The 11,938-nt window shown below is 38.1% G+C and overlaps 1 protein-coding gene across 1 annotated transcript in view; it reads left to right on the forward strand.

Moving 5' to 3' along the window:
• The first annotated feature begins 452 nt into the window (after nucleotides 1–452).
• Nucleotides 453–11,938, forward strand: part of LOC127874010 (uncharacterized) — a 12,075-nt gene continuing 589 nt past the window's right edge. Inside the window, exons 1-3 of the mRNA XM_052418129.1 lie at nucleotides 453–516; nucleotides 9,374–10,443; nucleotides 10,509–11,938. The exon at nucleotides 10,509–11,938 is cut by the window's right edge and continues 589 nt beyond it. Of these exons, the coding sequence (XP_052274089.1) occupies nucleotides 453–516; nucleotides 9,374–10,443; nucleotides 10,509–11,938 (2,564 nt within the window). The remainder of the gene's footprint in view (nucleotides 517–9,373; nucleotides 10,444–10,508) is intronic.

Raw genomic sequence — 11,938 nt, forward strand, 5'->3', positions numbered from 1 at the left:
AGCTAATTTATTATTTCATCACTATATACATTTTAGATCCGTCAGAGGTAAATTTTATCATTTGGTCGGAAATAACAACTGCGTACGCTTCTGTTCTCTCTGGCACAGGCGTGTTGAATGTTGCCTGGATTTGCATTTCTACCGATGCATATTTTAACCGCTCACTTTGTTTGCTGACATCAAACACCATAATAGGAAACAGGTCTTTGAAATCCGCCGGTGTAATGTTACTCTGTGTTACCAGCGGATCCATTCCATTAAACTTTTCGCTAAATCTAGACGCTTCATAGTAAGCTCGTGAGAATTGTTGGTTTGGAAAAGATAAGTTGTAATCAGCCTCAGGGTATCGTTGATTGTTAACAGTCACGTACATGTTATGAAGATTGCAATGATCGAATATCGATGAATTTGCGGTTTGAGTATTTCTGCGCTCAGTTTGGAATCCTACCAAAATGTATCGCGGTTTTTCGGTTGGTGTTCTTACACTTAGTCTCCAGTTGAACGATGTAGACTGTGGTACTGTAATACTTTCGCAATGTCTAGACCTAAAAGGAACGGGTACTGTTACCTTTGATTCAATTGATTTGTACAGTTGAAATTTTTCACTATCTGCAGGTAAAATCTGAGGCATAAACCATGACAATTTATCAATGCTTACTTTACCCGCAGCTGTTGCTTGTGCTCGAAAGATGGCATCGTCGTCAGTTTTTCTAACAAGTGCGAGCGTATGTTTAAATCCATACACAATCTTGTCATAGTCATCACAAAAGCCGAAAATGTGTTTCAGCGGAACAACGAACGAGAATGTTCCCCTAGGGTTAGGCGCCTTAATAAGGTATGCCTGCCTGATTTTAAAGCCTGTGTTATCTGCTAATACAGCTGTTGCCGTCGTATCTTTAGTCCAAAGCTGATTGAGTCCTTGCGCTTTTGAAAAACCATCCGGATACTTTAGCATTCCAATCATGGTCGTAGCCTGTCCAGGATGATTCAACGATTCTATTTGTTGATCGGATAGCTTATACGTAATATTGGAAAACAAATGCATAAGCCCATTGTTTGTTAACGCTATTGCGTCACCGTCTGCGTATGCAGGCGTGTCGTCATCGCCGTTGGCAACTTTAGTTAGTTTACCTTCAATGAGTAGGTACGATTCCGCAGGATGAGCAAATACATCATACATCCCGATATCGATATTTATGGTACCCGGTGAATTTAAATTCGTACCATTTACAGGCTCATACGCCTTAAACTCATATTTTTCAATGGATTCATCAACGGTTATAGCTTCTGTAAAATTTAATATTTCGCTCGACATTCTTACTTTTTATAAGAAAGAATAATTTTTTTTAAGCCAGACGAAGACCGGATCCTGTGTTCAACCTTTTTACAAGATCTTGAATTGATATTGCGTTTGCCCTTGCGGTACCTTTCTTCACCCCGATGCCGTAACCCGCAAGCAAGTTGTTAATGTTTGTTTCTTTAATAGAACCCATATTTACGAGAGATGCTAACGCATCCCTCGATTCTTGCGTTACTTCGCGATTTTTTGGCGCATTATATCCATCAATTAAAGCTTTAGCTTTGGCTATAGCTACATCTTTTCCAACATCAATAGCTTTTAAACCAACTTCTTTTACAACCGACTTTCCGGCTTCGATAGCCGTTTTACCTAACTCTGTTTTCGACGCGCTACTCACTTTTGATGCCACCGTTTTTGCGACATTTGCAGCAGTTTTCGCAGCCGTTGATCCTGCCATTCGCTTAAAGAAATTTGAGACGGTATCAAACATTCCAGAACCACCGATAACGTATTTTTTTTATACCTGCGTTTAACAATCATTTTTTAAATACGTAACATTAATTTTTTATAATATTCTTTGTCTATTACCGCTTGTCTCACCAGTTCATCGGCTATGTCTATGATTTCATTTTTTACTCCAGTATTACCTGCATTATAACTATTAACTCGTAATGTAAGCATTTCAACGAGTCTGTTTGGATCAGAAGGCATTAACGCTATTCCTTCTCCTTTTTTCTTGAATAAGTTCATTATTTTGGGTGTCTTTTTAGGTTTTAAATATTCTTCATAGATTGGTTTAATAATTTTTCTGTACTTTTCTCCTGAACTTGATTTAACCTTTCCCGTGTCTGGATTCACAATAGCATTGGTGTTTAGTAAAATTGTTTTGTAGGAGTCAATGTCTTGTGAAGTATATTTATCGGAATCAGGATATTTCGATGTTATTAGCTCCCAAAGTCCTTGGGTTCCATTATATTTTGTTTCTCCAACAATTATATCATCTCCAAATAGTTTTACCTCTGAATCTCCAATATAAAAAGCGCCACCTTTATCATACAGTCCAAATGTTTTATCGGTTAATTGTTTGCCCGCCATCGATCTCAAGTATTCAGTCGCTATTGAACCTAGTTCTATTAATGTTTCTTTCGGTCTTTTATCCTCTTCTGCTTGTATGCTTGGGTATTGAGGGAAAGTAATAGCATTTGGTGTTGTAGCTGCTAATGCTGCTGGCAGTGCTTGTATCGCACTTGACGTTGCTTCTTTTAACTCTCTTTGCGAATCGGTGATAGGTTTGTAAAGTTTTGTTAGTTCTATGTGTTGATCAATGTCTCCTAGCTTTTCAGATAAAGAGTCTTGACGAATTTTATTTCTTAACATAAGATACTCATGCACCATGGAGTCCCTTTTTTCCGGATCTGTTATCTTTAAAAACGACATTTTTAAATAGAAATAATAATGTTTTTAGACGTAATTTGAGACGTAATTTTTGACATAATTTTTGACGTAATTTTTGACGTGATTTTTAACGTAATTTTTGACGTGAATTGAGACGTAATTTTTGACGTGATTTTTAACGTAATTTTATACGTTAAAAATTACGTCGATTGAGAGGTGTTCGTCTGTTTTTCTTTCGATTTACTAAACGTGTTTTGAAACAACAAAATTGCATCTTCACGTCCTTTCGCAATAAGGGACTGTTTTGTTTCCTCGTCTATACCTACTCTTATTTTAGATCTTATTTCTTCTTTCATCTGATTGAATTTGTTTAGTTCACTTAGAATCAGTGAGTATTCTTTATCGGAAATTTGATCGTCTGCCAATGCCGTTGATATAAGATCACTTATTGTGTTTAATTTTGCTTCTGCAAGTGTTTTAATTTTTTCGTGTTTTTCAGCTTTTATTAATAGCTTTTTATTGGTTTGACCTCCAATGATAGACAATAGTCCTATACCTATTGCAGCTCCCTCCATTGCTATTGCAACTGGTGCCGCAATGATTGTGCTCAATACTCCTATCCCCGCCGCACCTAGCACCATTGAAGAAACAACAAGAGCGTTGTCCACTCCTGCTATAACTCTCACTCCTCTGTGATACTTTTTAGACAAGTTTGCACGCTTGTCTCTTTCTGTGGCAATTTCTTTTTGAATTTCGTTTATCTTTTGAAGCCTGTATGACTGAGCAGTTCCTTCATCGCTAGTCGGTTCTGGAGGAGCCGACGGAACGGCAACTGGTGGTAAAGATGGATATAATTTAGCAATACATTTTGACTCTTTGTACTCCATTTTTATATTTGAAAAAAATATTTTTTAAAGCGACTGATGTGTAACAAAGCAAAAAGATTCACCTTCAACAATATCAACTGCAACGTCTAAGTTGTTGTTTTGAATTGTAACAATTATGTCGTCAACAGATTCAGCAATAATTCCATCATGTAAACTACATCTCTTTTCCTTTAAACTTTGTTTGAGCGATACCGAACAAACACCTTGAACTAGCCGTAAACCTATTTTTAATTTAATAGGAAGTGCTTCTTTCGGTTTAATAGTGAGCGATTGCTGCATCGAAATAATCCATTTACCATTCAGTTGTTTTGCAGGATGTGCAAGATTCTCGTGTGGCAGCCATTTAACTGACGCTGGTGTTGGTCGTTTATGCTTGTGAATAAATTTGTGAATTGGTGGCATACTATATCTTTGCATTTTTATATATGTGAATATTTTTTATAAAAGCATTCCTAGTATTGGAATACTGCTAAATGGTGAATTCGGTCCTAGTAGCAATCCTGATCCTGCTCTCATGTACATTCCTTTTCCAGATTTAAGATACAGCCCCTGTCCTAACGAACTACCTTTCTTCCACGGAGCTAAATACAATCCTTTACCTGCTTGTATTACTTTACAACCGCTTCCGTTTTTCTTTAAATACAAAACACCCGATCCACTAATTTTGTCGACAACTTTACTACCGGCTGCGGCTCCAACGCCGGTTAGCAAACCGGTTGCAAGTCCTGGTAAAACGCTTGACATAAGAAACTTACCCGCGGTAGCCAACATCGGCAAAATAGCTCCAATAAATCCACCTTCAACTTTTGCGTTGTGTTCTATTTGTGTTTTTGACATTTTAATCGTCACTCCTTTACCACTTTGGTAAGCTTTTGTCATTTTGTTAATCTGTGCTTGAGTGAGGGCTAGCACGTGTTCTCCAGATAAATCCTCGTGTGATAGGCGAATAGACACGGGAGCTCCTGATTGAATAGCTTTTTTGATTTTTTCTCTCTGACCTTCGCTAATATTTACTGATACATTTACGAAACGACTCATTTTATATATGATATAAAAAAACTTTTTTACTTTTCTTTTATATGAAATTTAATAAAAATATTTTCACCACGCATATTTACAAGTTTTCCGTTCTGGTCAATGAGTTTTGTCTCAATTGACGAAATTGTCGACAAATTAACAGGTAAATAAACCAAATTAGCTGGTGTTTCCATAATTTTATACCCAGGTCCAACCGAAGGGAAAAAGCTGTATATTACGTTTTCAGTCGAATTGTTAACATATGATGAGCTAATTATATCACTAGTTACTTTCAAGCTACTAATACTTAATATTTCGACAATATTTTCTGCCTCATTATATCCTGATGAGTATATTTCTGCATTAAAACCCAATACCGATCTTATAGAGTTTGCTGGTGTAAAGTCTATTTTATAATCTGTTGCTATATTTAGTACTGTTCTGAGTGTGTTGTCGTTCGGCTCTAGGGTTATATCGTTCTCGTCCGTGGCAGATTTGTAATGATTATTCTCCTTCATTATTCGTTGAATGTAATCGCCTATATCTTCCAATTCGTATGAACCTTCGGGAATATTTATATCATACCAATCATTTCCGTTGTTAGGGCTATAGCGAAAGTTATTGTTTGAAGAGTCTATATTTGGAAATGAATAGTAGGTCTCCAAACTAACTAAGGCCATTTCATATGTTTTGTCTACATCTAGTTGAATTGGTGGTCCTAAAGAAGTACAAATTCTTGAGCTATTACCCTGCAATATAATGTAAAAAGAATTTTTCGGACTGGTATTAATTCTAATTTGTTTTATTTCCGCCAACATTTGTTCTAGTACTCGTTCCATTTTATATATATATATTTTTTTTATTATTGAGGTATGTAAAAATAGTCAAATCCTGATCTATACTTACCATTATTTTTTTTACTAGTAAGATCTATAACAGCAAATCCATGAGGACGGTCCCAGGCTACTTTACAAAAATTTCTAAATTCTTCTTTTGACATATCAGTTGAAACGTGATCGTAGTAGATGTGATTAATATTTTTCATGTCCTGTGGAAACAAACACATAAAGTTTGCATTTTCACGTATTGTTTGTCTTGGAAGTTTAAAGTAGTTTTGTGCGAGATAAAAGCAGTCTACATTGCTGTGGCGTCCTCTTATGTAATAAGTTTCACATTTGTTTTGTTTTTCCAACTGAAGGTCGTCAAAAATCATTAGATTTTTTTTAGAGCTGCACAAGTCTCTAGGATCAGGTACATCATCAGACGTTTCAAAAAAATTACATTCAATATCAGCTGGTTTATCTAAAATTTTAGCCATTTCTTCAACTAAAAGAGCTGGTGAAACGTCATTCTCCATTATATAGTCTTGCTCGTTAAACAATTTTATAATCTCTTCTTTAGGTAGCTTTTCTTCAAATGCTTTCTTAATAATTCTGTACTCCGGCTGAAAAAGCGACTTGCCAAAAACTTGCAAGTTGTTGTAGTCTAACCAGCCTGGTTGAAGTAAAAGGTTTAACAATAGTATAGTTTTTCCACATCCGCTTTTACCAATAATAAGACCTCGTATTGATCTCGGTAAAAGTCTACTGTTGTATCTTTTTGTATTTACGTCATTCCACGAAAGATCTTTAACTTCCATTTTAAATATAAATTATTTTTTCATTAAAAAATGTATTGTGTAAAGTGCAAAAGCAAAACTGAAACAGTTGATGTAAAAAATGTTGTCAGTAAGAACAATAAATCAATGCTTCGCGGAAAGTGCTCCGTTTGCGGTTGTGTTAAAACACAGTTTGTAAAAATGCATACTAAAACTGGCGGAGACTTGGTTTCGACGTTGAATAAGGTGACGAGTAAAGTCAAGCTTCCGTGGGCTAAATTTCCCGGTGAAATGCATATTCCAGGAATGAACTTTGCAGGACCTGGAACTAATTTAAACGAGAGATTAACTTCAACTGGCGCATATAAAGACTGGAGTAAACCAGTTGATCGAGTTGATAATGCCGCATACCTTCATGATTTAGCTTACCAACACTTTCCAGATACAGCAGGAAGAAACGTAGCTGATCAAATTATGCTTGAACAAATGGATGCTATTAAAGACCCAACACTCCGTGAAAGAATTGAGCGTAGTATAATAAAGCCGATAATATCTACCAAGGCAAAGTTTGGGTTGGGTTATAATGGGAAAAAAAAGTCGTGGCTAAAGAAATAAAATGGTCTGATCAGCTCGCAGTCGAACTGCATAGACCCGTTGTAAAACGTTTTAGAAAAAGAATAGTCGTTGCCCATGGCATTGATAACATATGGGCTGCGGATTTAGTTGACATGCAAGCTTTTGCTAAGTTTAATAATGGTGTAAAATACTTGCTAACAGTTATTGATGTATTTTCAAAATATGGATGGATTGTTCCATTAAAAAGTAAAACCGGAGTTGAGGTTGCTGAAGCATTTAACAAAATATTTAAAAACAGACAACCTCAAAAGTTTTGGGTCGATAAAGGAAAGGAGTTCTACAATAAAAACGTTATGGCGTTGGGAGTCAAGTTGTATTCCACAGAAAACGAAGAAAAAAGTTCCGTGGTAGAGCGATGGAACAGAACAATGAAGGAAAAAATGTTCAAATACTTTTCAGCCAACTCTACCAAAAAATATGTTGATGTCTTAGATGAAATGGTCAATGACTATAACAACACAAAGCATTCATCAATCAAAATGACACCTGATGATGCTAGTGATAAAAAAAATGAAAGTGTTGTTTGGGTAAATTTGTACTCCAAACACCCACAAAAGTACGGTAAGCCAATATTTGAAGTTGGCGATAAGGTAAGAATAACTAAGAAAAAGGGAATATTTGAAAAAGGATATACACCTAGATGGACTGAGGAGGTGTTTACAGTGTCACAAGTTCAATATACAGATCCGCCAACGTATAAAATCACTGATTATAATGATGAGGAAATACAGGGTACGTTTTATGAACAAGAACTACAAAAAACAAGTCAAGAAGTATATAGAATTGAAAAAGTTATTCAAAAACGCGGGGACAAGTCGTTAGTCAAGTGGCTTGGATATCCCGAATCGTTTAATTCATGGGTTGACAATAAAAGCCTAATAGATTTATAATAGTCATTTTCATACCCAAGTGAGGGTTTGGAAATGGACCTTAATCCTTTTTAAAATCAAGTACAGGATGATTTTTATAGAGACAACTGTTTTTCTTAGATTTTAAACGTATAGCTTTTCGAGTATTCATTCTTTTTTGATCATGTTGAAATTTTTGTAAAACTTTATTTAAATGCTCATTTGGTGGTGGTGGATTTTCAATTTGCTGAATACGCCGTTGAATCAATTCTTGTACCGTTTGGTCATCCATTTTATATAGTAAAAAAAATACTTAAGTCATTTTCATTTTTTTTTTTTTTTTTTTTGTAAAAATCACGAATAATGGTAGTGGTCAAAAGTCCTCGAGCCGCCGCGTTTGCGAATGGGATGCCGCCCCGAGCTCGACTTTTCGGAAATATGTAATATCTTGAAAAAGATATTATACATTTATATATATAGAGAATTTCCTGGGGGATATATAATATCTTGAAAAAGATATTATACATTTATATATAGAATTGCCTGGGACACGGATGGGAAACGGATGGGAAACGGATGGGAAACGGTTCTGTCCCAGAAGCCTAGTTTTCCCTCTACTAACATTCTAATGTAGTTTGTCATCAACTTACTTTCAGATGGATCTATTATCTGTTATTTATTATTATGACTACAAAATAAGGTATATGAAGATGAAGACTTTAGATATGGATTATCTTCATTTTAAGATCTGTAGTTTAAGAAGTTACGTTTGTTTTTTAAACATTTAAACATTTTGTGAAATCGGATCATACAACATTGTACACTTTACAATTGTACAAAACAGATATTAAAATGTTACATTTTTAAAATTCTCTGTTAAACAAATGAGCTGAATATGCAACACGTGCAACATTTCTGGTGATGAATAATATTGGCGGTCTTTCCCTTCCATAATCAGACGGCGGACGGCTCCGACGTTTCCAGTAAGCCTTAAACTCTATGGGTCATTAGTTCGAGCTAAGGTGTGTTCAACATTTTGCTAATTTTAATAATATTATTTTTTTTATAATGGAGCTCTTAAGTGCAAAAGCAAAAATATCAATCAATGTTTTGCCCTTTAACACATGCTGCGGAAAACAACTGCTGAAATTACCGTAATTTCTCGAAATTTTCGGACACTTAAAAATAATTATTGTTTGTCCGTGTCCGAAAATTAGGATACGAAAAATATTCAAAAATGCAAGTGTCCGAAAATTTAGAGACATATATGTTATATTTGTTTATCGAGTATTATATTGAAATAAAGGCAATTAATGAATGAGCAATAACTTTTTTGCGTTGTTCTCTCCTTTCTATTCTTAAAAAAATACAATTTCACTTATTTGTAATCTCTTTCCAGATATAAAAACAACCATACTTATTCCTGATTACCATATCATTTCAAATGTTGTCTACATGTACCTAATAGCGGAATTGTAACGGTCCATTGTCTAAGGGCATTCATATGGGTCCCAATTACAATGTAAGCGAAAATAGGGCAGACATCTGGTTAAATAGCGCTGTAAAATATACTAAAAACATATTAATTAATTATGGACGAAAACCCGTACGTCCGAAAATATAGTCACGAAAAATAATTGTTTTGGCTAACAAATTTGGAGTAATTACGGTAAGCCACGCACCAATTCAGCAGATCCTGACATTGTCTCGCAAGTCAGCGACATCTTCGAAGATGATGACCCTCTTCTAGAGCTTTTAGGTACTCCAGAAGACCTGAGGCCAAACACAGACACACAGCACAACACCCGAAATACAGCTTCCAATACTAATGCCACAGCCCAGAAGGTTAGAATTACATGGCCCAAGACAAGTGACAGGAACCTGTGGAAACAGTTTGATGAAGACCTCAACACCATCCTGGAAACAACACTCCAAGGGCCAGTAGAGAAGAAACTGAAGTCTCTGACCAACCTTGTCCACTCTATCGGCAAAGAACGATTTGGTGAGGTGAAACGGAAACCCACCAGAACCCCTGCACAGCCAAATAGAAGACAACGACAGATCACAGAGATTAGGAAAGAGCTGAAGTCACTGAGGAAATCCTACCAAAAAGCAAATATAGAGGAAAGACCCGGACTTCAGCAGCTTAGAGATGAACTCAGACAGAAACTGACCGATCTTCGTAAGGCAGAACAACTCCGAGACAAGCGGAAGAAGCGAGCCAAGAGGCGAGCTGAGTTCATAGCCAATCCATACAAGTTTTCCAAAGGACTCCTAGACAAAGAAAAATCTGGGAAGCTTGAAAGCAGTATGGAAGAGATACAACAGCATCTAAAGGACACACACTCCGATCCAGCAAGAGATAATCCATTAGGAAGCTGTCCAAGAATTGAACCAGTCCCAGAACCCACAATTCCACTAAACATAAAAGAACCCACAATGAAGGAAGTATCTGATGTAGTGAAGAAAGCAAGAAGCGGCTCCGCACCAGGACCAAACGGTTTACCCTATAAAGTATACAAGATGTGCCCGATGCTACTACGAAGACTTTGGACCCTACTTAAGGTGATACGGAGGAAAGGAAAAGTCCCAGATTGTTGGCAACAGGCAGAGGGAATATTTACTCCAAAGGAAAAGGGCTCCAAACATGTGACCGAATTCCGAACCATTTCACTGTTGAATGTGGAGGGGAAAATATTCTTCGCTGTCCTGGCAAGACGAATGACCACATTCCTGACAACCAATCAGTACATTGACACATCAGTACAGAAAGGGGGGGGGTTCCGGGCTTCTCTGGCTGCATTGAACACTCCAGTGCCATCAGTCAGATCATCCGTGAAGCAAAGGTGAACGCCAATGACCTCACAGTCGTCTGGTTAGACCTCGCCAACGCCTATGGCTCCATACCACACAAGCTGATTGAAGAAGCAATGAAGCACTATCATATCCCAGAGCATATACAGGGTATCATAAATGGCTACTTTGATGGCATACAGCTTCGATTCTCAATCGGTGACCAGACAACGCCATGGCAGAGGTTAGAGAAGGGGATAGTAACTGGCTGCACCATCTCAGTGGTACTATTCGTGATGGGCATGAACGTGATCATCAATGCCGCGAAGAGGGAAACCAGAGGACCCAAAACAGCGTCAGGTATACACCTCCCATCCAGCAGGGGGTTCAAGGATGACCTGACCATCACTACCACCACACATGTACAGGCCCGCTGGGTACTAACAGCCCTACAGGACACGGTCACATGGGCACGAATGAAGTTTAAACCCAAGAAGTCAAGGAGCCTGATTATCAAGAAGGGAAAGGTCACCAAAAGATTCACTCTACAGGTGCAAGGGGAAGACATTCCATCCATTATTGACAGTCCAGTCAAGTGCCTCGGCAAGTGGTACGACGCCAGCCTGAAGGACACTAATAACATCACTAGAGTCAAAAACCAGCTCCAAGATGGCCTGAAGCTTATAGACCAGACAGGACTCCCGGGCAAGTTTAAGGCATGGCTCTACCAACATGGGTTACTACCTAGGCTTATGTGGCCCCTTATGCTGTACGAGATAGCTACAACCACTGTAGAAGGATTCGAGAGAGTGATCAACCGGCATCTCCGGAGATGGCTTGGTGTCCCTCCTAGTTTCACCAGCATTGGACTGTATGGCAGAACCAACCAACTTCAACTCCCAATGACCTCTCTAGTTGAAGAGTTCAAGGTTGCCAAAGGAAGACTGGTGGTAACCCTCAAAGAGTCATCAGATGACATGATATGGAAGGCAGGCATCGAGACACGCACAGGGCGAAAGTGGTCAGCAAGCCAGGCAGTCGCCCAGGCAGAAAGCAGGCTACGACACAAAGACATCGTAGGCACCACAGCTATAGGAAGACAAGGCCTGGGCAGTTCAAAACCACAACGCTGGAGCACTGCCGGTAAGAAAGAAAGAAGCCAAATGGTCCAGTATGAGATCAGGCTTTCAGAAGAGGAAGACAGGCGCGCCAGAGCAGTCGGGATGGGAGGGCAGTGCGCATGGACACAATGGCAGACCACAGAAAGACACCTGACATGGGTAGACATTTGGCACTACGAACCACTACGACTCAAATTCTTACTGAGATCCGTATATGATCTGCTGCCATCTCCATTCAATCTACACAGATGGGGGTTAGTGGAAGACCCAAAGTGTCAGCTGTGCGACAAACCAGGAACCATGCAGCACACCCTCTCATCTTGCCAGACAGCGCTAACACAAGG

The sequence above is a fragment of the Dreissena polymorpha genome, chromosome 1 (assembly GCF_020536995.1).
Source record: "Dreissena polymorpha isolate Duluth1 chromosome 1, UMN_Dpol_1.0, whole genome shotgun sequence".
Taxonomy (NCBI): domain Eukaryota; kingdom Metazoa; phylum Mollusca; class Bivalvia; order Myida; family Dreissenidae; genus Dreissena; species Dreissena polymorpha.